The sequence below is a fragment of the Nannobrachium achirus genome (genome assembly GCF_963921795.1).
Source record: "Nannobrachium achirus genome assembly, chromosome: 10".
Classification (NCBI taxonomy): Eukaryota; Metazoa; Chordata; class Actinopteri; order Myctophiformes; family Myctophidae; genus Nannobrachium; species Nannobrachium achirus.
In genome coordinates, this window is record NC_137819.1 from 31,350,016 (window position 1) to 31,377,768 (window position 27,753).

General features: G+C 39.9%; 1 protein-coding gene across 3 annotated transcripts in view; it reads right to left on the bottom strand.

The window, feature by feature from the left end:
- The window catches only part of LOC308293468 (GTPase IMAP family member 8-like), a 37,851-nt gene extending 10,593 nt beyond the window's left edge, over positions 1-27,258 (bottom strand). For all 3 annotated transcript variants that reach the window (XM_080736003.1, XM_080736001.1, XM_080736002.1), the window contains exons 1-2: positions 27,154-27,258; positions 4,668-5,354 (exon numbers count right to left, since the gene is read on the bottom strand). In XM_080736003.1, the coding sequence (XP_080592129.1) occupies positions 4,668-5,352 (685 nt within the window). In that variant the 5' untranslated portion in view covers positions 5,353-5,354; positions 27,154-27,258. The remainder of the gene's footprint in view (positions 1-4,667; positions 5,355-27,153) is intronic.
- Between the last annotated feature and the right edge of the window lie 495 nt (positions 27,259-27,753).

Consider the following 27,753-nt stretch of genomic DNA (forward strand, 5'->3'; position numbering starts at 1 on the left):
CGGGCTTCACTTCACATGCACGCCAAACGTGCATTATAATCGAATGTAGTCCTACACCAGCCATTTTGAGGACCAACACAGGTGCTTTGATTAAAGGAAAATTCCAGAATAAAACATATTAATCCTTAATCAGCCTTTTATCACGTCTGTACATACCTGGTATGATGGATTTTCATCATAGTCCTTCCAGTTTTTACTTCTCCTGGACTCCTCAGATCTCTCTCCCACAGCCAAAACGGCGGTCAATTGAGGTCCTCCAAAAGCGCTAATTTTCACCGCTGCAAAGTTACTTTTTTCTTCATAAATCTGCTATTTATAGTTCCAAGAGAGCCAGTAATCCACTGTTTTATCGCGGGTTGAGGGAAATGGCCGTTGTTGACATGATCCCAATAGTACTCACTAGGGATGCGAATCTCGACCACTGAGGCGATACGATACGGACCTCGATACACTGCCAGCGATACGATATAATTGCGATACATTGAAATCCTGCCGATACGATACATCGCGATCCACCCCTGTTCCCGATACGATGCGATACGATTCACCACGATTCAAGCCCAAATCCCAAAATTTACAAAACATAGCGACTAAAAATGTATGAAATTTAAATTCAAGGCAATTTAGGCTCTGTCTAACAACCCAACATAGGCCTATAGTATTCTGGGAGAACACAAAGCTGCTGGCTATTGTAGAATTGTTTCATAATCATAACTAATCATATAGAAGGCCTATGTCATTATTAGTAGGCCTATATGTCTTCAACTGGGAGTCAGGGACCCCAATCCAGGGTTATTACAGGGGGCCTTCCAAATATTTGTGTGATACAGTAGGCTATAATGCCTAGCCTACAGCGAGGGTCCCTGCTTGATCTCTGTCTGAGCTAAGGGGTCCTTGACCTGAAAAACAATAAATCCCTCCCTGGTTTGTATTATTATATTATATTATATAATATAATATATATTATATTATATTATATAATATTATATTATATTATATTATATTTAATCCAGGATTATGCAATTTGTATAGCCAAAATGTTTTAACAGACCTACAAGCTCACAGCGCGTCGCATCCACGACGCATTGTGAGCTTGTAGGTCTGCTATTTTAGGTGCGACACCCTTGTACTGCGATGTATAAATTAGGCTTCTTTCCCATGCAGAGCAGAACTAGCAGCAGAGAAAGTGAGAGAGTTGCTTGCATCAACAGGAAAGTTGTAGAACAGTGACAAATACTTTGTTTTAAACGCAAGCAGTTGCCCTACAACACCCAGCAACATTGTTGTTGTGTGTGTGCAGTTAATATAGCGCAGAAGTAGCCCTGAATGAGAGTCATGTATTCAGGGCTAGCGCAGAAGATGATCTCAATCAATTGTCCGTCGGAGATTCGCTAAGAAACGGCTGTTGATTACATATCACTCGATCAGCCTGTGCTACTCTGTGACAACAATCAGCGCAGCGGACTTGGATGTTATAAAGCTAAGTACTGTACAACTAATCTTGCATCTGTTTAACCCGGGGCCGTGGGGCTGCTAACTAATCTTGCATCTGTTTAACCCGGGGCCGTGGGGCTGCTAGTTCGTCTGTTGATTCACTCGCATTTCGCTGCACTGTCTGTCTCCCTGGTTACCTGCATGCAGAGTGCAGATGTTGTCCGTCTGTCCGAGTCGCAGCTCGCGTTAAAGACTGGCTTTTGGGGAGGGGGTTGAACGGCTGATGATGGTGCATTCATGGCGCCTCGGAAACATAGGATAGAATTAAATACTATATGGAAGAACCGATACAATCGCGGAATTTACCGATCCAGACACTCACGGTACGATCCATCACGATTTCGGCCGTCTATTGTACCGGTACACACTGAATGTACCGATTCAACCGTATCGCGGACGTTTGTATCGCGATTACGATCCGTACCGGTATATCTTCGCATCCCTAGTACTCACAGAAGAAGAATGAAGTCTCGCGTCTCGCGTGATTACCGCGTTTCCTTTAGCTTTTTCTTTAGCGCAAAAGAAAGCTTTCTCCTGGAGTTATTACAGCCAGTATGTACACAACAAGGCATCGTGGTATATATATAAAAAATAAGAAAGCAGAAGAATATAATCTAGTTAGTCTATTGATCGCTAGAATCTAGTAATATGACTGAGAAGGATTCATAACAAAGCATTTTAACGGACTTCCTGTAGTCATAAGGTAATTCTATTACCTTTATTTATTTTATTTTTTCCTCGATACATTTCTTCGATTTTATTTATTATTTATTTATGGAATTACTTATAAAATAACGTTGACGTGTATTATTATTTGTAAACAATGTAGGCTACAATATAATCACAAAATAATCGTATTTTCCTCAAGACATTCTGCAATGCCTCACCAAATAAACTTTAGGTAAAAATTACCTCATGACCACAGAAACGTGTCTTTCATGAGGTACTTTCTTTTGTGATTATATTGTAGCCTACATTGTTTACAAATAATAATACACATCAAAGTTATTTTATAAGTAATTCCATAAATAAATAATAAATAAAATCGAAGAAATGTATTGAGGAAAAAATAAAATAAATAAAGGTAATAGAATTACCTTATGACTACAGGAAGTCCGTTAAAATGCTTTGTTATGAATCCTTCTCAGTCATATTACTAGATTCTAGCGATCAATAGACTAACTAGATTATATTCTTCTGCTTTCTTATTTTTTATATATATACCACGATGCCTTGTTGTGTACATACTGGCTGTAATAACTCCAGGAGAAAGCTTTCTTTTGCGCTAAAGAAAAAGCTAAAGGAAACGCGGTAATCACGCGAGACGCGAGACTTCATTCTTCTTCTGTGAGTACTATTGGGATCATGTCAACAACGGCCATTTCCCTCAACCCGCGATAAAACAGTGGATTACTGGCTCTCTTGGAACTATAAATAGCAGATTTATGAAGAAAAAAGTAACTTTGCAGCGGTGAAAATGAGCGCTTTTGGAGGACCTCAATTGACCGCCGTTTTGGCTGTGGGAGAGAGATCTGAGGAGTCCAGGAGAAGTAAAAACTGGAAGGACTATGATAAAAATCCATCATACCAGGTATGTACAGACGTGATAAAAGGCTGATTAAGGATTAATATGTTTTATTCTGTAATTTTCCTTTAACGTAGAACATTGGTTCTATGCCAATCAGACAAATTGAACACCTGTGTTGGTCCTAATATGGTCGATTTAGGACTACAAAAAGTAGCCACAGGCTGAGCTGTCAACACTTGCTGCTGTTAGCATAAATATAGGCACTGCAGGTGGAAAAATGATAAAGATTCCGCATATTCCGTAGATTTGCCCGTAAAAAAGTATTTTACTAACAAGCTGTCTAAGAGCCGTATCCATGGTTTAGCTTTCTCAGCTCAGCTCTGGGGGGCTGTTTACCGCACGACGGTGTCTTTTTGGTGGAGCCCTAGCTACCGGTGGCAACCAGAGGGATGCACACACGCTAGCATTGTCGGCTATTTTCTGTGTGTCCGTGTGTGTGTGTGTGCTTGTGTCTGTGTGTGCAGTCACACTGCACACACTGCACATACTGTATTTGTATTGATATATTATATCATATTCCGGACTATAAGGCGCACTTAAAAGCCTTCAATTTTCTCAAAAAACTACAGTGCGCCTTATAGTCCAGTGCGCCTTATATATGGATCATTCATTGACATTGACATTCCCTTTAGCACAGCTCCATCTGTTGGATGCATAACGCAACGGTAGCATTTATTATGTGCGCCTTATAGTCAGGTGCGCCTTATATATGAAAACAGTTTGAAAATAGACCATTCATTGACAGTGCGCCTTATAGTCAGGTGCGCCTTATATATGAAAACAGTTTGAAAATAGACCATTCATTGACAGTGCGCCTTATAGTCAGGTGCGCCTTATAGTCCAGAAAATACTGTAAGTGTTAATTAATTTAGTTAGTTTCAATTTAAATTACTCACATTAAATGCATTACATTAAATGATCTGAGTCATATTTACTTAATTACAAGCCAATATTATTTACTCAATAAAATTGATTGTAATAGTTGATTTTCTTAAGTAGCTCATGTGTAATGTTTTAACAGTGTATTCACTCCTCCGCCAAAAACCTTTTTTAACAGTACATTTAAAATGGAAAAACATATCAGCTCCGTGGTCGAAACTAGAAATTTGATTTGATTTGATTTATGACCATATATGGAGATCCCTGCTCTGAGTATCTGACATCACTGTGATGTCACCTGTGATGTAACAGTGATGTGTGAGGGGAACCACAGTGTCAGGCATTATCTGATAGTAAACTGCGACCTACTGTATGTTGGTCGGTATCTGGTGACCCCTCAAAATAAATAGACGATCAACATCAAGATCACAACACTTGGCAGCGAGGTGTTGTGATCTGCTTTCATTTTTCCTCCTTATCTTTCTTCATTGTGTGTTGTAGAGTAGCTATTTTCACAATCTACTTCTTTCGTGCATCATCGTCCTTGATGATTGTTTGCCTCTTTCTAACGTAATATTTGTCAATGAGTCCGAGTCCAACCCCCCCCCCCCCCCCCCACACACACACACACACACACACACACAGAGTTTACTAATTTACCAGACAGCCTAACTGACTGTTTTTTATAAACAGTATAAATAATTACCTTCAAACAGAGCTTTCAGAGCAGCTGTCTGTCTGTGTGTCTTTGTCATCAACGTCAGGACATGTTCCTCTATGTTCCTCTTCCTCTCTGACAACTTCTCTGCAACATCTCCATCAACTTCATAGTGCCCACCTCTGTTTCCTGCCACCATCTGCTCTATCTTCTCCAGCAGCTGTGTGACCTGAGTGTCATCTCTCTTCTCATTGTTGAAGACATGGAACCTGTTTTCACATTTGTCAAGAAGCCAGCGGAGGTCTTCTCCTCCAGCCTCAATGAGCTGGTCAATGCTTCTGTCTCCTTGACGGTCTCCATAGGTGAACAGTACTATAGTGTGACTCCACACACTCTGTGGCAGAAGTGACATCTGTTCCTCTACTATTAGTCTCTTGGTGAATGCTTCATGAAGAGGAACTGTCAGCAGAGCAGCATGTGGTCCAGGAGGACAGAGACACACACTGTTCCGGATCACCAGTTTTTCCATCTCTGGGGTGTTGTTGTAGACCCAGCCTGGTGAGTCCACCACTGTCAGACGTCTCCCTGCTACTTCACCATGTCTGACCTCACACTGCCATGACCTCTGACCTCTCTGACTAACTTTAAAACCACTTCCTCCCAGAATGGTGTTTCCTGCTGAACTCTTTCCAGACCGATACGATCCCAACAACACAATCCTGAGGTAAGCCATTCCTGTCAGAGAAAATATTTTGTTTAGTCACAATATAATAATAAGGGTAATAATAATAATAATAGTTATTTTTCTGTACACATTTGTCTGTGTACTGACACATTGATGACCCCTGGCAGCCACACACACACACACACACACACACACACACACACACACACACACACACACACACACACACACATTATGCAGATAATATAATAATTATTTTTTATATATTTCCAGATGAATTCAGCCATGAGAAAGGACAAGCCTGGGTAATGGTTGTGTTGTGAGCAGTACAAGAAGAAACATCCTGGAATTCCTGTCAGCTTTGCAAAATTGGCGGGCTGGTGGTATAGGGGACTCGCTGTTGACAGCTGACTGGAGGTTGGTTGTTTTGTTGTTGTTTATAGTTTGTAAAAGAAAAACGATTTGTTAAAAATGTGTGTGCTTTTGTTGTTGTTTGAAATCAATCACAAAATCTTAATATATTCGGGATCCTTCGTTCCAGTTTATTAGTTGACATTGGTTGATCCACATCCACCCCACCCAGACCAACACTTGACAATAATCTGCAAAGTTAAACTGTGCCATTGTGGACACTCACGGCCGGACTACACCAAAAAATGCGCGCATACGCGCATACTGTCCGTGAAGACGCTCGCGTATGCGTAAACGCTCCAGGATACATCAAAGAGGGAGTATATGTGAGGAAGACCAGATAGTCTGTGTACAAAACGTATACACGTGCTTAAAAAATAGAACCGATCCTATTTTTAGGGAATGCGTATCCGTGGTTCGTGCTATCCATACGCCTGGTGTAGCCGGCTGAATTGATATACATTGGATCTATCCAAAACGCGCATACGTACGCATACGCACTGGCGCGTGCAAAACGGCTTGGTGTAGCCTGGCCGTTAACCCGCTTTCACACCGAGAAATAACGCACGCCATAAAAGCGCACAGGAACGCAATTCTGTGCGTCACCCGTGCGTTCGGCTCTGTGTGTAGGTTTGTCTATTGGGCGCATTAGGCGGTGCTGTATGCAGATGATTCCACGTACATAATGTTTGTTGGTACTGTATCCTTTATGTCATTATGGATCCCATGAAGAGGCATCTTTTGATCATTGAATGAAAAAAGCATGGATCATGCATTGACAATGAACTAGCAGTTTATGGTATTGGCTAGCCTGGGCTGGCTTCCAATTTCGGGCTTTTGATCCGGTCGGGAGCGGAAGATCTCCTACGTTTTTCTGTAGTCCAAAACAGACTACACTTTGGCCGGAAACAACGACCGGAAACGGTTTTAACCCGTACTTGCGCATGCGCTAACTACATGGCTAACGACTTGCGCATGCGCTAACTGGGTTGAAACTGTTTCTGGTCGTTGTTTAAGGCCAAAGTGTAGTCCGTTTTGGACTACAGAAAAACTTAGGAGATCTTCCGCTCCCGACCGGATCAAACGGCCCGTTTAGTAAACGAAGACCAGGCTTTCCCCCAGCGGAAAGCCTGGTGATGCGAGGTTAGGTATTGGCTAGTGAGTGGTGATGTATGGTATTGGCTGGTGATGGAGTTAGCAATTATTACATAATGGATTATTTTGTCATAATCATTTATACGTTGAAAACGTTCCAATATTTTCAAACATTTTCAAAAATAGTGGAAACTAGAAGCAGTGCTCTTCCGAGCACAGGTCTCCACCAGCCCGTGCGTCCTGGTGGTGCTGTATAATAGGCCAATGTAAAAAGGGTGGCATATGTTCTTCCCCTTAGACCTTTCATGGCAATCGGACGCTGCATGCATGATTTGAAGCATTGTGTTCCAAAAATGTATGTTGCTAAAGTCTACCTGCTGGTGGCGCTATAACAGGCCAATGTGAAAAGGGTAGCATTTGTTCCTTGACATAGTGGGAATATCATGTGTGGCTAATTTCACGGTAATTGCAAGCTGCATTGATGATTTGAAGTATTTTGTTAAAAAACTGAGCAATCCTGCAAACTTTGGAAGCTAATATGAGCCAATCAGGATGGAATATGAAATATCAGACGGATCAGACTTGATCACATGACTATAGAGATACTGAGTACTGATTTGTGTTTTTTTTGGAGAAAATCTGAAGGAGTAATATCCAAAAATGTGTTTTACATGAGTCGGCCCAAAGGTGGCGCTATAAAAGGCTGATGTGAAAAATGCAGGGAATGGGTTTTTCCTTGGCCTATAGGGACTGCGCTTACAAAGTTTGAAACTGATCGGTGGAGTTATAGGTAAAACCACAAATTGGCCTGTTATAGCGCCACCATGAGGCTGATTTCAAAAATTTGAAGTGGCATTTCTTTCTCTGCCTAGTGGGAACGTGTGTGCGCAATTTCATGATAATTGCACTTGCGTTTGGGATTTGAGGCATTTTGTTCAACGGCTCAATCCTACAAACTTTGGAAGCCAATCTTAGCCAATGAGGATGGAATATGCAAAATCGGACAGATCCGTGTCGATCACATGGCTGTCGAGATACTGCCTACCGATTTGTAGGATTTTTGGACAAAATCTGTAAGAGTAGTGCACAGAAATGTGTTTTGCAAACATCGGCCACTAGGTGGCGCTAGAAAAGGCCCATTTGAAAGATTTAGGGCAGAGGTTCTAGATTGACATGCAGGGAATGTGTGTGCTCACTTTGCCAGCAACCGGGCCAACGGCGACTGAGATTAGGTGCACACAAACTGCGAGAACACACGGACGGACGGACGCACGCACGCACAGATGGACGGACACACGGACACATGGACGGACGAAGGGGAAAACATACTCTCCCCCATGCCTTCGGCTGGTGGAGACAATGATCTACAAGCTCACAACTTGTGAGCTTGTAGATCGGTTATTTCCAATATGAATGTTTTTATTAAGTATACAAATGTCAAATATGTCAGTTGTACCCAATGGGTCCATTTGGTTACGTATACTCTCCCAGAGTTAAACTAGAAGCAGTGCTCTTCCGAGCACAGGTCTCCACCAGGCCGTGCGTCTTGGTGGTGCTACTGTATAATAGGCCAATGTAAAAAGGGTGGCATATGTTCTTCACCTTAGGCTTAGATCTTTCATGGCAATCGGACGCTGCATGCATGATTTGAAGCATTGTGTTCCAAAAATGTGTTTTACTAAAGTCTACCTGCTGGTGGTGCTATAACAGGCCAATGTGAAAAAGGTAGCATTTGTTCCTTGACCTAGTGGGAATATGTGTGGCAGATTTCACGGTAACCGCAAGCTGCGTTGATGATTTGAGGCATTTTGTTCAAAAACGGAGCAATCCTGCAAACTTTGGAAGCCAATATTAGCCAATCAGGATGGAATATAAAATATCAGACGGATCGGACTTGATCATATGACTATAGAGATACTGTGTACCGATTTGCGTGATTTTTGGATAAAATCTCAAGGAGTAATATCCAAAAACGTGTTTTACATAAGTCGGCCCAAAGGTGGCGCTATAAAAGGCTGATGTGAAAAATGCAGGGCAAAGGTTTATCCTTAGCCTCTAGGGAATGCGCTTACAAAGTTTGAAACTGATCGATGGAGTTATAGGTAAAACCACAAATCGGCCTGTTATAGCGCCACCATGAGGCTGATTTCAAAACTTTTAAGTGGCATTTCTTCTTCGACCTAGTGGGAACATGTGTGCGCGATTTCATGATAATTGCACTTTGCGTTTGGGATTTGAGGCATTTTGTTCCAAACGGCTCAATCCTACAAACTTTGGAAGCCAATCTTAGCCAATCAGGATGGAATATGAAAAATCGGACAGATCCGTGTCGATCACATGACTGTCGAGATATTGCCTACCGATTTGTAGGATTTTTGGACAAAATCTATAAGAGTAGTGCACAGAAATGTGTCTTGCGAACATCGGCCACTAGGTGGCGCTAGAAAAAGCCCATTTGAAAAATTTAGGGCAGAGGTTCTAGATTGGCATCCAGGGAATGTGTGTGCTCACTTTGGCAGCGACCGGGCCAGCGGTGACTGATTAGCTGCACAAAAACTGCGAGGACACACGCACGGACGGACGCACGGACAAACGGAGGGGAAAACATACTCTCAATGATTACTCCACCTTGGGCTGTCACGATTATGACATTTTACATGACGATACATTTTCACTCAAATGATTGTGATTAAAGATTTAATTGTGTCGTTTACAATTACATTTCTGTTTGGCTTGTAGGCTTTGAAGCTGTACATGGCAGATATGACACATAAATATATAAAGATATTACTGACATAATATTTGACATTTTTAGGGCCCGAGCACACACAGTGTGAGAGGACCCTATTGTAATTGCAAAGATTATTCTTATTCTTTTCCCGAAAGTAAATCGCGTTTTTGAGGCGCAAAACGTACTCCAAAAGTTGCGCAACTTTGCAAGCACATCACAAGTGGCGAAAAATTACGTATTTTAAAAAAAATCAAAGGGGGCGTGGCCTAATGGCGCAACAGCGCCCCCTACAACATTTCAATGCAACAGCCCCACTGTACGGTTTCACCCACAAGTACGACAATCGGTACACACCTGTATCATGTCTGGACTCACAAAAAAGTCTCTTGGCGCCATGTCCGAAACCAAACAGGAAGTCAGCCATTTTGACTAATTAGTGGTGTTTTGGCGCATTTTCGGCCGTTTTCACGGGTCACACTTTAACGAACTCCTCCTAGGGGGTTAATCGGATCAACATGAAATTCGCTCTGCATACTCAAGACACCTTAACAATGAAAAGTTGTGCGAATCGTGAGTTTTCGTAAAACGGCGTGCCCGTGGCGAAGCGTCAAACTTCCTTTGCCAAACAGGAAGTGCCCTTCACCAAACAGGAAGTGCCTCTTCATCTCATGAACCGTTTGTCGTACAGACGTGTTGTTGGCGTCGAATGTCTTGATTGAGAGTCCTTAACCATAATTGGGGCCTATTTCGCCAAACAGGAAGTGCCCTTCACCAAACAGGAAGTGCCTCTTTATCTCATGCACTGTTTGTCGTACAGACGTGTGGGTGGTGTCATATGACTTGATTAAGAGTCCATCAGCTTAATTGGTTTAACTAGCCCCGCCCCCTCTTCCGATTGGCTGCTGCCCCTTGTGACGTGGGTAGAGCTGTGAGGGCCCGGTCATTGCTGCTTGCAGCTTTAATTATACTTATTTTATAACATTCAGTGTAAATAGCCGATCTACAAGCTGGTTGTTGTGATCTTGTAGATCATTTCCACTATTTTTGAAAATGTTTGAAAATATTGGAACATTTTCAACATATAAACGATTATAATCGTGATCATGTGATGTCAAGTAATTGTGATTAGACGATTATGTAATAATTATCACCAGCCAATATATGTCTACATCACCAGCCAATACCATAAACTGCTAGTTCATTGTCAATGCATAGGCCTAATCCATGCTTTTTTTATTCAATGACCATAATTACATATAGGATACAGTACCAAACAACCATTTTATACGTGGAATAATCTGCATACAGCCCTGCATGGTGCGCCCATACACACACCTCAGAGCCGCCAAACAACCATTATATACGTGGAATAATCTGCATACAGCCCTGCATGGTGCGCCCAAAACACACACCTCAGAGCCGAAGCGCACGGGTGACGCACAGAATTGCGTTCCTGTGCGCTTTTATGGCGTGCGTTATTTCCCGGTGTGAAAGCGGGTTCAGAAGATGGGGTTTGGCGGCGTCAGTGCGGTGTTTTAATTGGTATTTGGTTGCAGGGCCTTGAGCGCTTCTCAGCTGTGAACAATGGAGGAATTGATAACAAAATGCACTATTTGCAGCTTGAATAGGTCCTTTTGGGGTTTAATGTTACACAAGCATCAACGTGTGAACTAGCAGCAGGTAGGCCAATGTTATGAATTAAATTACCTTTCAATAGCAACGTTGCGTTGGCAACTGCTGCTTTTCAGAAAGTTTTACTTCTGAGATAAAGCTCACCGCTGGCCCTTAACTGCTCGTTCGTAAATAACTATGGTAAACTAGAAAAACTGTTCCTTCGAAACAGTGTGGGCTCGCTTCCAACCCAAAACAAGAATAGTAAAAGTGTCAAGTTCCCAGGCAATGCTCTCTTTCATTTTACTGACGTAAAATGGTAATGCAAATACAATGTAGACAAGCAGTGTTATTACATGAACTTAAAGGACCAGGTCACCTTTGGGACAACCAAATCTTATTTTATTGTTGTGTGGGGACACGATCAACACAATGTTGAGTTATTTTTTGTGTTCAATCTGTGTTTTTAGATATTTTAGTATTTCAGTATGCTACAACTGGTCATATGATGCATTTTGCATCATATGATGCATGAGATGATGCAATATCATGCTACAAAGCATCATATGACCAGTTGTAGCATGCTGAAATACTAAAATATCTAAAAACACAGATTGAACACAAGAAATTACAGGATTGTGTTGATCGTGTCCCACACAACAATAAAATAAGATCTGGTTGTCCCAGAGGTGACCTGGTCCTTTAACGGTATGGACAATTAAATCAAAATAAAATTAAAATATAATGTGGACGGGTAAACAAACAACAAAAGTTCGAGACCAGTAGCATGTTGGGAACTGAAGTTATGGCTGTTTAAAGCCTGGGAAGAAAGAGGGGGGACCTGTGTGTGTGTGTGTGTGTGTGTGTGTGTGTGTGTGTGTGTGTGTGTGTGTGTGTGTGTGTGTGTGTGTGTGTGTGTGTCCTCAGGGGTCCCTGAACTACACTTTGCAAACCACATCAAAGTAATAGTACGCAGATGGTCCTAATATTGACAAGCTTTTTAAAAACAGCAGATCTACAAGATCACAACATGTCGCAATGTCACATTGTAGATCAGCTTCTTACAATTAGACAAAGTATTAAGTGATTCATCTACCGTATGTTTTGTATTAATAATAAAATCTGCAAAGTAACAAGTAACTAAAGCTGCCAAATGCAATTGCAGTGGAGTATAAGTAACAAAAGTGTAAAGTAAAAGTTGGTATACAGTACGGGACATGCTGATCCAAATGCATATAGGATATACTAGGATCGAAATGCAAACAGGCTACAATTCATGGCTTTTAAAGTGTTTGGGGTGTGGTTTTGCCAGGTGGGTCCACTTCGGTTGATCGTCTGATTTGGAAATGCATTGGTTGTGATATCTCCCTGACAACCAACAACAACCACACAGAGTGTCCCTGCGGGTTCTAGGATATATACTGTAAATCCCATCGCCCGGGAACCTTATTCTTTTTAAGTTAAATTTCTAAAACACTACAAAACATGTGTCAAAGACAAATACAAGCAAACGTCTCCACAGTAACACAGTAACAGTTGTTTGTGTGTGTGTGTGTGTGTGTGTGTGTGTGTGCGTGTGTGTGTGTGCGCGCGCGCGCGTGTGCGCGTGTGCGTGTGTGTTAGGGGTGACCCCGAATAGTCGACTAATCGATCAAAACGGCACCTAGTCGAATGGCAATATCTTAGTCGAATGAAAAAAAAAAAATATATATATATATTTTTTTTATTATTATTATTTTTTTGGGGGGGGGGGGGGCTGTTGGGGTGCTTAATGTCCGATGATTTAACATATACTTTGGTTTCTCGCAATAAAACACACATAGCCTACTGGCTGCTTTCAATCAATCAGGCACAGCCGTTTTTTTTTTTTTTTTTTATTCAATATACAATTTACAAAGAAGTTCAGGTATTCAAACAGCACAGGTAATAGACATAAAAACATTACATACAGGAACGGAAAAAGACAAAAAAAAAACAGTACAACCATATTATATCATAACATTAATCAGAGAGATCGGGAAAATGGAAATGATACAGAGATAAGAGTTTTACATTTTTTTTGTTAATTACTAGATCTAATGATTTAATTAAAAGATAGAATTCCAATTTGAAGTGGGTGAAAATAGGTGGGGATTTGGCGAATTTTTGCTTGTGAATAAAGAATTTGGCATAAAGAGTAATGAAATTAAAAATAAACTCAAATTCGTCATTGTCTGGGTTGCTGTAGTAGCAAATGATGTCCTTGAGGTTAAAGGAATAATTTAGGTTGACCGAATTGAAAAAGTGGGCTTCTAGATCTGACCAAAACTTACGAGTAAAATTGCACAGGAAAAATAAATGGGAAGTCGTTTCTGGAGCTTGATTACAAAATGAACAAGCGGGGTCAATGTCAGCATATGTAGAAATTGAGCTATTTGTTGGATAAATGTGGTGTAGTAATTTAAAATGCACTTCCTTGGCTTTGTTGGATATACAGTACTTATGGGGAAGGAGCCACGCTTTTTTCCAGTCAATGTCCAGAATATTAGATCTCCAAAAGAACTTCCCTCTAGGGACAACAGTTTTTCTTTTTTGTATCACCTTACGAATGTGACTGTTTGTACATTTTTTGTTCAAGAGATCAATTCCATCCAACATTAAGGAGGGTAGCGTAGTATCCCCTACATTGTAAGACAAATGGTTTTTTATCAACTGTACAAGACCATTAGGGATAGCATTAAACACAGATCTATATTCTCTAAAAGGAATTGGGAAGTTGTGAACTGTCATGAACTGTTCGTAGGACAACAAATTCCCAGAGTTATCAAAGAGACACAGTGCATGGTTAATGTCTCTCTGGAACCACTTAGGCAAAAATACTGATTTCTTCCTGATTAAGATGTCACTATTATTCCAGAGTAAAGCTCTGTGTGGAGAAAAATTGTGAACATGTGATAACTTCCAAGCCAATAGTGCTTGCTGGTGGAATTTGGAAAGTTTAACTGGTAGTCTAGTTGGTGAGAAATTGCATCGTAACAGAAAAGGAAGCCCTCCCAATTTGTTAAAGATACAATTAGGTATGAAAAAGAAAATGGAGTCTGGTTTCAGAAGGCACCTCCTCAGCCAATTAATTTTAAAGGTATTAATAGTATCCTCAAAATCTAAAACCTCAAGACCTCCCTCCGCTCTAGGATTAGACAGTACATTCTTTTTAAGTTTATGGGGCTTGTTTTTCCAAATAAACTTCAAAAATGATCTATTTACTTCAATGGCAGTTGAAGCATTAACATACAAAGATAGGGCTGGATAGACAAAACGAGACAGACCTTCTGCTTTGGACAACAACACTCTACCCAAAATAGAGAGATCCCTTTGAAGCCAGCAATTAAAAATTGCTGTAGTCTTTTTTAGTCTATTTGAAAAATTTAGATCTTGCCTTGCCTTGATATCACGAGTCACATAAATGCCTAAATATTTGACAGTATTTTTAACCGGGATATCCCCAATGACTGTCTCAACACTGTCATGGAGTGGTAATAGTTCACACTTGGATCGGTTCAATTTAAGACCTGACGCACTGGAAAATTGTTCAACTAAACCGAGAGCAGTTGGGACTTGGGACTTGTCTTTTAAGTACAGTGTAGTGTCGTCCGCCAGCTGTGAAATCCTTAGTTCCTTCCCAAAGATGGATATACCTTCGAAACCCACATCCTTAGTGATATTAATAGACAATAATTCTGTCACTAAAATAAAGAGAAAAGGGGAAATGTTACAACCTTGCCTAACTCCTCTGCTAATCTTAAATCTTTGTGATGTATTATAATTAACTATAACAGAACTATTGATGTCATTGTAGAACATGCTGACAGTGTCAACAAAAACATTGCCAAAACCGAAAGCCTTCATCGTGTGTAAAAGAAACGGGTGCTCAATTGTGTCAAATGCCTTATAAAAATCCAAAAATAAAATTAAGGCTTCAGTATTAACATTATCAGCATAATCCAACAAGTCCAAGACAAGTCTAATATTACCACTGATATGACGATTCTTCATAAATCCTGTTTGAGTTTCGGCTACAATCGAATCTAACCCTTTTTTTAATCTGTTTGCATACACAGAGGCCAGAATTTTGTAATCAATAGTTAAAAGAGTGATAGGGCGCCAGTTATCTATTAATAAATGGTCTTTATCTGGCTTAGGGATTAGAGAAATGACACCCTGCTTCATTGATGTAGTCATCTCTCCCTGACTAATACACTCTTTGTACATGTTTATTAAGGGCGATTGTATAAGCTCCCAAAAGTGAACATAAAATTCGACAGAAAGGCCATCTACACCAGGGGACTTTCCTTTCTTCATTGAGAACAAGGCTTTTTGAATTTCACCTATGGATAGATCAGAATCACAACTTGTTTTAAACTCTTCATTAATAGAAGGAATATTTGCCTTAATTTTTTCCATAAAGTTCAAACACATATTCTCATCATAATTAGATTTATAAAGGTTGCCATAAAATTTGGTAACAAAGGTAGAGATTTGTTTTGGGTCCTTAGAGAGCGTACCATCAATGTTTAAAGCTGTTACGGATTTCCTCTTAGCATTCCTCTTTTCAAGAGCAAAAAAATAACTTGTGTTCCTTTCTCCTTCCTCAAGCCATTTTGCTCTAGATCTAATAAAGGCTCCTTTAGCCATGTTTAAATAAATCTGATCCATCTGAGCTTGAATTCTTTTTAGTTCAATTTCCTCTTCCGAGGTAATATTTACTTTGGCTAACAGGTGAGTAAGTTTTTCCAGTAAATCGTTTTCCTGCCTAGTTTTCTCTTTTTTTATGTCTTTGGATCTTTTAATAGCAGCTTGCCTGACCTCAAATTTGAAGTATTCCCAATCTTTTCTATGTTCTGTATTAAGTCCGTTTTTAAAAATGTCTTTTACTATGCGCTTAACAGACCCATTGAAAATCTCATCATCTAGTAGAGAGTTGTTGAGTTTCCAATATCCTCGCATACCAGAGGGGTCCTGGATGTCTCCCAATTTCAAAACAATTTGTTTGTGATCCGTTAATGGTGCATAATTATGTTTAACTTCTTTAACATATTGAAGACAGGAAGAGGAGATTAAAAAAAGATCAATCCTTGATTTTAAATTAGCCCTATTGTTGCACCACGTAAAGTCTTTTACACCTGGGTTAAAAAACCGCCAAACGTCTGACAACGAAAGTTCTGAGCAAATATCAGAAATGAGGTTACTACCTTGGGAGGAATGAGATCTAGGGGGATATCTGTCTTCTGTTTCATCAGGGCATTCATTAAAATCTCCACATAGAGCTGTGTAAGCACCCTGATACTTAGTTTTTAACTCCCTCAATTTTACAGTCATGTCTTTAAATAGAATTTTGTTAGAGGCATGCGAGTTGAAACCATAAACATTACAAACGATAAAGACAGCATTGTCCTGTTTAACAACTAACACTATCCATCTACCGTCACTAGAGGGCACCATTTCCAAAATATCCCCTTTGAATCTGTGTGTGAATACTGACACACCAGCTGAGTGATTAGTACCATGGCTGAAGTAAGCAAGGTTGCCCCACTGTGACTTCCAGAATTTAGAATCAGAATCACAAGAGTGTGTTTCCTGCAATAGAATTAGATCAGCCTCAGACCTCTTGCAAAACAAAAACATCGCCTTTCTCTTAGTTATATCCCGAATACCTCTAACATTTAGAGACATAATATTAAGACATTTAAAAGAAAAATCCATAGACATATAAACCTGAATGAACAATAAACAAGAAAATAGAATGTGCTGAAAAGTTTTACCAAAAGAAAGGGGGTAGTGAAAAACAGCCATAAACTTGGCTAGAACAACAATAGAAAAGTCAGTACTATAACCTCATTTGTAAATTGAAATGCAAAGTGCAAAAAGTAGATGAGGCCATAAACATATAGTTATACCGATTGGGCTTTTGCTTAGATACCTACAAAAAGTTTCAACTAAAGAAAAAACGATAAGAGAAGAAATAAATAAAATAAACAAAAAGTGATCCACATCTTCAGGCTATCCTCGGCCGTTTACATTTTAAATACATTTCAAAAGAAAATTAAAGACAAATGAAAATCGATGTGGGATATTGTGCAAAAAATTAAACAAATACAACATAAAGTAGACTACCAAATGCAATAGTAAGCACTGAGTTAGAAACTCAAAGAGGTAGTATAATAACCATAATGTTATATAAAGTCGCTGAAACCTTAAGTAGAAAAAAGTGAACCAAAAAATAAAGATAAAATAAAAACCCTTATGTTAACAAACTTTTAAACACATGTAAACTAGAACCTGAGGATACATATTGCCACTTCTCAGTAGGTAAGAGAATCAAACCTCAAGAGCTAAGTTACCTCTGAGCAGTCAATTATTTTGCCGTCTATGACAGCTGATGATCCTCGGAACGATGCCTTCTTTCCTTCTTCTCTCGCTTTCTTCACCAACGGCCAAAGCTTCTCCCTTGCAGCCTTGTCCTCTGGAGACAGGGCTTCCGTGATTCTCAGCTTTTTCTCCTGCAGGTACCTTTTGCACCTCTCCAAACAGCATCACGAAGGCGTCTCATTGCAAACAAGACGATTGTAGATCTGCATGAGCCGTCCTCCCGTTGTTTCCCAATGCGATGAACGATGTCGATTCCTTCCTTCAGGTCACCCCGAAGATTGGGGGCCATTTCCCCCAGGGTTTCCACGATCTTACCCCGGATGTCTTCATCCTTCGCCTCTTTCACGCCGTGAATTTTCAGGGACCATCTTCTGCTGTACCGCTGGCAGTCAGCAACAGCTGCCTTCAGAGACTTGTTTTCAACTTGAAGCTTGTAGATTTCGTTTTTCGCACTGTCCAGTGACTGCTTCTGTTGCTGCACATCTAAAGTAAGCTGCCTGACGGTGGCAGAGAGCTTCTCCAGCTGTCTAGAAGTTTCCTTTGTGGTTATTTCTATGGCAGAGACTTTTTGGAGGGTCTCATCTTGTTTCCCAGACAGCCTGAGTATAGCATCTAAAATGTCAGCGTTGTCGCTTTTACCTCTGCCACCGCGGCCCTGTTCTTCTTCACGTCTTGACTTCTTGGAGGGGGGTTTCACGGGAGTGAACTGGGTCTGGCCCGGGGACCCCAAAATTGGAAAGCTCAGAGGGTCGTTCAAGTCTGGAGTGGTCTCAAACCAGTTCGTATCGTCGCTCATCAGTACCTGCTCTTGGACAGCAGAAGCAGGGCCCATAGCCAGCACGCTGTCTTCCATGTTTACGCTTACACGTGTTGCTCGTCGATTCTTTGTTATCTTTTTCAAGGAACACATCAAAGGTAAAACTGACTCAAATAGTGAGAAAAGTTGTTATAAGTTCTTTGCCGTCAAAAATAAAGTTATCTTGGCTGCTAAACACAAACCCTCAGGTTTACCCGACGGAGCGAAAACAAAACGCTCTCCTACGCTGCCGCCATCTTGGCTCCTCCCAATCAGGCACAGCCGTACTGTCTGTGTGTGCGCATTCATTGCGTAGAAGCCACAGAACCTGCCAGCTGTGCTGTGTTAACACTCAATCAGGCTCCGTCACTTTGAACAAGTAGAGGATAAAACTACAGAAAGATGCATGATCTGGCTATGACCTACCACTCCACACCGAGCAACATCATCACTTGATAAAGTCCCTTATGTAATGTAATGTCCATACTCCCAAAAGCAACGCAAACGTGCACGGAAGTGTTTTGTAAAATCCAATCGCTGTCTCTCTGCAACATCATCACTTGATAAAGTCCCTTATGTAATGTAATGTCCATACTCCCAAAAGCAACGCAAACGTGCACGGAAGTGTTTTGTAAAATCCAATCGCTGTCTCTCTGTCAGGCTCAGCGCAGGCTGTGCAGCGTGCCAGCGTCTCGTGAATAGATGCATGTATGTTACACGGATATTGGTGTCCTATAGAAATGTGTGACCGGCGACCGCATCGCCTATACAGTAGTTGCATTGGCTGTTACACACAGACATCGGAGTCTGGGGCTTTAGCTTCTAAGTGAATAAACTTTACACCTGCTATAGGCCTACTTATTTTAGTAGTTTGTTATTTAATTCGCCTTATATTATTTAGTTTGTTTATTTTAGAGATATAAAAAAAAAAAAAAAAAAAAAAAACGAAAAATAAAATAATAATAATAATTTTAAAAAACGGGCCATAGTCGACTAATATTCGACTATCACCACAATGACTAAAATCATAGTCGACTATACAAATCCTTTGTCGGGGACTGTGTGTGTGTGTGTGTGTGTGTGTGTGTATGGCTGACTGTCCCTGCGGGCTCTAGGATATATGGCTATGGGATTTACATCCCATCGCCCGGGATGAAAACTAAAACTTGATTCTTTTAAAGTTAAATTTCTCTAAAACTACAAAACATTTCAAAATGAAAAATACACGCACACTTGTCCTCAGTAAGCTGAACACATAAAAATTTGAGGAGATACTGACTGATAAACAAATAAATAACGAAGATAACATATGTGTGCTCGCCTTCCAGGCGAGCCCACAACTAGAAATACTGTTCCTTCGAAACAGTGTGGGCTCGCTTCCAACCCAACAAATAGGATACTTTAAGGTACTGTAAGGTACAGTACCTTACAGTATTGTACTGTACCTTACTATACTGTACTGTACTGTACTGTACTGTACTTTACTGCACTCTACTTTACCTTACTGTACTGTACTGTACCTTACTGTACTCTACTGTACCTTACTGTACTCTACTGTACCGTACTGTACCTTACTGTACTGTACTCTACTGTACCTTACTATACTGTACTTTACTGTACTCCACTGTACCTTACTGTACTTTATTGTACTTTACTGTACTTTATTGTACTTTACTGTACTCTACTGTACTTTACTGTACTCTACTGTACCTTACTGTATTGTTTTGTACTTTACTGTACCTTACTGTACTTTACTGTACTCTACTGTAACTTACTGTACTTTACTGTACTCTACTGTAACTTACTGTACTTTACTGTACTCTACTGTACTGTACTGTACCTTACTGTACTTTACTGTACTCTACTGTACCTTACTGTACTGTACCTTACTGTACTGTACTTTACTGTACTCTACTGTAACTTACTGTACTGTACTGTACTGTACTGTACTGTACCTTACTGTACTATACTATACTGTACTCTACTGTACCGTACTGTACCTTACTGTACTGTACTCTACTGTACCTTACTATACTGTACTTTACTGTACTCTACTGTACTTTACTGTACTCCACTGTACCTTACTGTACTTTACTGTACTTTATTGTACTTTACTGTACCTTACTGTACTTTACTGTACTCTACTGAACCTTACTGTACTCTACTGAACCTTACTGTACATATTCTATGTGTTCTAGAGGTGTATATTGAGTGCATATACTGTAGGTTAACAATCCCAGATCACATCTGTCCTCCACTATGTCTATAACCAAGGCGTTCTTCTATGTGGCCACTCCAGACTGAGGAGTGGAGCATGACTTTTATTGTGTTTGTGGATCTGATTTGAAAATGCATTGGTTGTGATATCTCCCTGAAAACCAACAACAACCACTAATACGGCTGATTGTCCCTGCGGGTTCTAGGATATATACTGTAAATCCCATTGCCCGGGATCCTAAAACCTTATTCTACTAACGTCTCCACAGTAACACAGTAACAGGAGTTGTTTGTGTGTGTGTGTGTGTGTGTGTGTGTGTGTGTGTGTGTGTGTGTGTGTGTGTGTGTGTGTGAGTGCGTGCGTGCGTGCGTACGTGCGTGCGTGTGCACATTGTAGATCAACTTCATAGCAGTATTAAGTGGTCCATCTATGTTTTTTATTAATAATAAAATCTGCAAAGTAACAAGTAACTGAGGCTGTCAAATGCTGTATTTATAGTAGAGTATATGTAACAAAAATGGAAAGTAGAGTAAAAGTACCTCAAAATTGTACTGTAGGTACAAGTACTTGTATATACTTGAGTAAATGTACTTGGTTACTTTGCAGCACCACAGAACAGCCAATGACAGACAGGCCTTTAATCACAGCTGTCTCAATCAGTAGAGTGGAGAGGGACATTTATAGATATTTGTAGTTTTAACTCAGAATATATACATCACACAGCTTAGATATTTGGATCAAATCAGAGAGCAGACCTGTGTGAACGCAATGATATAGATAGCATATCTGAAGTGTGAACACTGCAGCCACAGCGCCTTAACATAAACATGGGTCTATTATCCTTCTCTCCACTCTGTCCCCACTCACTAAACCGATTGGAAATGCATTGGGTGCTTAAAGTTAAACATTTTTATTTTTTTATATTTATACTACAAAACATTTCAAAACCAAAAATACAAGCACACGTGTCCTCAGTAAGCTGAACACATAAAAATTTGAATGGTGTTGAAAGGTGTAAGCGTTTAAGAGATGAATCGCTCCAAAGTTTTGAGGAGATACACATAATAAACTAGAAAATGTGCAATTTGTGAAATTGCGAGTGTGGTTGCCCGCCCCGCCCCGGTGCGAGCGGCGGGGATGCGCCTCCGGGACCGCGAGGAAAACGCTGGGGCCCGAGGGAGAGGACGCCGGGACGTATACCGTCGTGGCCGTGCGATGCGCCATTCGAAAAGGTGCCGTTGGGATCCTGCGTTCTTGATGTAAGGATATGGTTTCTTGTTTTAAAGAAATAGGCTCCTCCCACGAGTTTTGGCAGGCGATTACGTTGTCGCGTCACTTCCGAGATCGTTTGTGTTTCGTTTTGAGAGGGTCGTTCCCCCCGAAAAAAAACGTGTTTTGGCACAAAACGGTTACGTTTTGCGATTTTGTGGCACCCCCTATGGGTCGAAGTGGAAGTGCTTTTGGAGATTTGATGAGTATATCACCCGGAACTTGTGGTTAAAATTTGGTGTTGACTGTATGTTTTGTTTGTGATTTATGGCTATTTATTGCAAAACGGGCCCCTCCCGCTAACTTTGGAAGCCTGTTACGGAGGAACGGTACAAACTATTGACATATTGTTTGAATATGTTTATCGCATGGGTCCAGAGATCATGTGTACCGATTTTTGTGACATTTGGATAAAATATGTAGGAAAAGGAGCAAAAAGTGTGTTTTGAAGAAAATTCAAAATGGCGGAAAATCTATCCTGACGCAAATGGGCGTGGCCTATATGGGGAGATGCGTCATGGCCCAAGGAATCCAGGGAAAAAAGAATTTAAATTTTCCGACCCACGGTTCAAGAGTTATAAGCCAAAAGGTAAAGTGAGCTGTTATAGCGCCACCATGAGGCCGACTGACGTCATTATTTTTTATTTAATCCTTGTAAGCATTATGAACCTCCTCTCTAAATTTTGAAACTGTAGCCCCTATGGTTTGCAAGAGAAAAAATATTGAATGTGAGTTTTTGATATTCCCATTATAAGTCAATGGGGAAAATTAATTCACTAATAAATTAATATCAATTAAACTATACAACTTTTTTCTTAGCAAAATATAAGCACACGATTCCCGATGAAGCCGGTCGATTTGACATATGGCGCGAGTGTGTGGTGCAAAAACTGTGGGCGGTGAAACGCGCCGAAAAAAAGTTTATCCCCCAAAGAAAGAAGAAAAATAAAGTTTCCCTAGAACTATAGTGTGTTGCCCTGTTAGGGCAACCACACTAACTAGAAATACTGTTCCTTCGAAACAGTGTGGGCTCGCTTCCAACCAAAAAAATTATAGTAAAAAGTGTCAAGGTCCCAGGCAATGCTCTCTTTCATTTTACTGACATAAAGTGGTAATGGAAATACAATGTAGACAAGCAGTGTTATTACATGAACTTAACGTTATGGACAATTAAATCAAAATAAAATTAAAACATAATGTGGACGGTACCTTATGGTACTTTACCTTACTGTACTGTACTGTACTGTACTGTACTGTACTGTACTGTATCATACCTTACTCTACCATACCGTATTGTACCGTACCGTATTGTACCGTACCTTACTGTACTTTACCTTACGGTACTTTACTGTACTGTACCTTACTGTCCCGTACTGTACATTACTGTACTTTACTGAAACGTACTGTACCTTACTGTACTGTACTGTACTGCACCTTACTGTAATGTACTGTACCTTACTGTACTGTACTTTACTGTACACTACTGTATCTTGCTGTACCTTACTGTGCTGTACGTTACTGTACTTTACTGTACACTACTGTACTGTACTGTACCTTACATTACTGTACTTTACTGTACTCTGCTGTACCTTACTGTACTTTACTGTACTCTACTGTAACTTACTGTACCTTACTGTACTGTACTTTACTCTACTCTACTGTACTGTACCTTACTGTACTTTACTGTACTCTACTGTAACTTACTGTACCTTACTGTACTGTACTTTACTCTACTCTACTGTACTGTACCTTACTGTACTTTACTGTACTGTACTGTACCTTACTGTACTGTACTTTACTGTACTCTACTGTACTATACTGTACTCTACTGTGCCGTACTGTAACTTACTGTACTGTACTGTACTCTACTGTACCTTACTATACTGTACTTTACTGTACTCTACTGTACCTTACTGTACTCTACTGTACTTAACTGTACTCTACTGTACCTTACTGTACTGTATTGTACTTTACTGTACCTTACTGTACTGTACTTTACTGTACACTACTGTATCTTGCTGTACCTTACTGTGCTGTACGTTACTGTACTTTACTGTACACTACTGTACTGTACTGTACCTTACAGTACTGTACTTTACTGTACTCTGCTGTACCTTACTGTACTGTACTTTACTGTACTCTACTGTAACTTACTGTACCTTACTGTACTGTACTTTACTCTACTCTACTGTACTGTACCTTACTGTACTTTACTGTACTCTACTGTACCTTACTGTACTGTACTTTACTGTACTCTACTGTACCTTACTGTACTATACTGTACTGTACTCTACTGTGCCGTACTGTACCTTACTGTACTGTACTCTACTGTACCTTACTATACTGTACTTTACTGTACTCTACTGTACTCTACTGTACTTTACTGTACTCTACTGTACCTTACTGTACTGTATTGTACTTTACTGTACCTTACTGTACTGTACTCTACTGTACCTTTCTGTACTGTACCTTTCTGTACCTTACTGTACTTTACTGTACTCTACTGAACCTTACTGTACTTTTACTGTACTCTACTGAACCTTACTGTACTGTACATATTCTATGTGTTCTAGATCTACATTTTTGATTCTGTGTTTGGGAACCAGCAACTGTCAAATGGACTCCAACTGTAGTGGAGTATATTGAGTGCATATACTGTAGGCTAACAATCCCAGATCACATCTGTCCTCCACTATGTCTATAACCAAGGCGTTCTTCTATGTGGCCACTCCAGACTGAGGAGTGGAGCATGGCTTTTATTGTGTTTGTCGATCTGACTTGGAAATGCATTGGTTTTGATATCTCCCTGACAACCAACAACAACCACTAATATGGCTGACTGTCCCTGCGGGCTCTAGGATATATGGCTATGGGATTTACATCCCATCGCCCGGACTTGATTCTTGATCACAGCTGTGTAATCAGTAGAGTGGAGAGGGACATTTATTTATAGTTTTAACTATAACTATAGTTTTATACATCACACAGCTTAGATATTTGGATCAAATCAGAGAGCAGACCTGTGTGAACGCAATGATATAAATAGCATATCTGAAGTGTGAATATTGCCGCCACAGCGCCTTAATATAAACATGGGTCCCTTTCCTCTGTCTCACTCTGTCCCCACTCACTAAACCCATTGGAAATGCATTGGGTGCTTAAAGTTAAACATTTTTATTTTTTTATAATTATTCTACAAAACATTTCAAAACAAGAAATACAAGCACACGTGTCCTCAGTAAGCTGAACACATAAAAATTTGAATGGTGTTGAAAGGTGTAAGCGTGTAGATGAATCGCGCCAAAGTTTTGAGGAGATACTGACTGACTGATAGATAAACAAATAAATAATGAAGATAACATACGTGTGCTCGCCTTCCAGGCGAGCCCACAATAAATAATGAAGATAATACAGGCATTGACACTAAGGCTTGCCCGCCTGCCCTTGGCAGGTAAATAAAACGTCAGGGCAGGTGAAGTTGGCTTTCAGGTTGCCCGACAGGGCAAGTGCTCATTTGAGAGGGGACACAAATGTCTATAAACACAACACGAGATATCTGTCTAAACACCTGAACGTGGCCAGTGTGCTGTGTCTTCTGGTCTGTGGAATGTAAAATAAGAGCACTATTTACCTATAATGTGCTGTTTTTACTGTTGCTACATGTAAAAATATAAAATAACAAGTGTGAAACCATAGACATATTCAATCATAGCTAAAGTATTTTGGATTTGGAGGTATTGAGGTGTGACATTTTATCGCACAGCCCCAGAAAGTAAAGAAATAAGTGTTAAATTGAGCGGTAATTAAAATCGTACCTATCATTTTATAATGGACGATTTACTTTTCGGGCAAGTGGGCATGACCTTTGGGCAAGTAGAACATGACCTGTACTTGCCCGATGGGCAAGTGCCTCTGAGACCTTAGTGTCAACCCCTGTAATATACGTGTGCTCGCCTTCCAGGCGAGCCCACAATAAGCCACACTGAATGCACTCTCAACGTTACCGCCCACTGCACTCGCTAGTTGAACACACACCCGTTGCGCATTTCTGCACGCACCCATTTCCTGACATTTTATTTACTCTTATTTTTTTATTACCCACAGTTGCATGATAGTGCTGAGGTCGGGGTATAAAGTAGGCCTAGTTATACGGGATTTAATTTAGAGATGATGAATGTAAATAACGTTATCCTAAGCCATGAATATGAAACCAACCCTAAAACAAACAAACAAACAAAAACGTTCTAAGTGCTCATTAGAACAAATAGCTTTTCATGTGTAGCTGCTTTGTGTGATTTTAGCTTTCAACAGATGTTATAGTCTCAATTAAGCCAGGTCCACAACTCCTACATAAATCCCAAAGAAACATAAGGGAAGGGAATTCCCAACAAATGTTTAACAATAGAGAATTAAGGATTGTGGAGGTTATGCAAATATTAATATATTGGATATCGGTGGTGGAAAAAATACTTAGGCCTAAATACTTAATAGACTACTTGAGGTAAAAGTAGACCTATTGGTATCAACATTTACTTAAAGTACCAGAAGTAGAAAGTAGGCTACTCATTATGCTGGATGTCATTTCACAAGTTTTCAAATATACAGCTCAAGGCTATGCGTCGCATCACAGGCTTGTAGAGAAATAAAAAAGTGCGTCATAACATGACGGTGGATTTCTTTCAAACAAAGTCTTGAGAGAGACAAGAGCATAATCCAAGTCTGTACAGGTTCAATATTGATGGAAGGGACTGTTTTACATTACGGAATAAATGGACCACTTGTCTTTTAAGGTTCATAGGCCTATGCATTATAGCCTGCATGGGAGTGGTGGAAGAGGTCTGAATAAAAGTAGCCTATAATAGGCTACATTGTAAAGTTTAAGTAAGAGGCCTGTATTCATCATTTTACTTTAGCAAATACAGGCATCGAAATAGCCTTATTCCTTTTTTGTTTACAAATGCCAAACACTTTTAGTTTTTATTAAACAGATCTGTCACACATTTGTGAAAATAACAGCTCTCACAGCTCACAATGTGGTATATTGTAACACGTTGTGAGCTTGCAGATCGTCTCTTTTTTAGCATTTCCTTTTTTTATAATCTAAATCTGTAAAGTAACTAAAAAGTACAATATTTGCCTCTTAGATGTAGCGGAGAAGTATAGCCTAGGCCTACAGTAAAACATGTAAATACTCAAGTAAAGTAAAAGTACCATAATCTTATTATGTGGTCTACAGTAGGCTAACTACAGTATAGTACAGGCTGACTTATTAATTACATTCATAACATGTAGGATATTCAGATCAGTGCTTACCTTCTTTGAAGAAACAGTCTTTAACAAAGTCCAGACTTAAGCGATGTCAAAATGGAGGACTGAGTGAGAAGTGATTCCTGTAAACGAGGAACTCTTAACGTAGCGCGCCCATAGAGTTATAAGAGCGCACCTCCCACCAGGAGCCTACAAACGGCTATGTTCCGTGAACAAATTTAGTGTCAGCAAATATAAGACTTCCGGTGTCGATCTCTTCAGAATAAGAGTACCCCTAACGCCATTGAAAAACGATTAATTTGTATTATGATATACACATTAAAAATATAGATTAAGCATTTAATTGAAGCTATACAACGAAAATTATGTTTCTGTGTAAAAATAACGTTTTAATGACAACAAATATATATACAACTAGATAATTGCTCTTCAATGGAGTGCGCACTCCAGTGAACAGCATTTATCTATTTTGATATATTTTTTATTAAAACTTTTTTTTTTACACATAAACATATTTTTTGTCATATGGCTTTGTTCAAATGCCTAATTTATATTTTTAATGAGCATATAATTAGCAAATTCAACGTTTTTCAATGGAATTAATTACGAGCATTTTATTCTGAAGGCGAAAGCTTCAAACCGGAA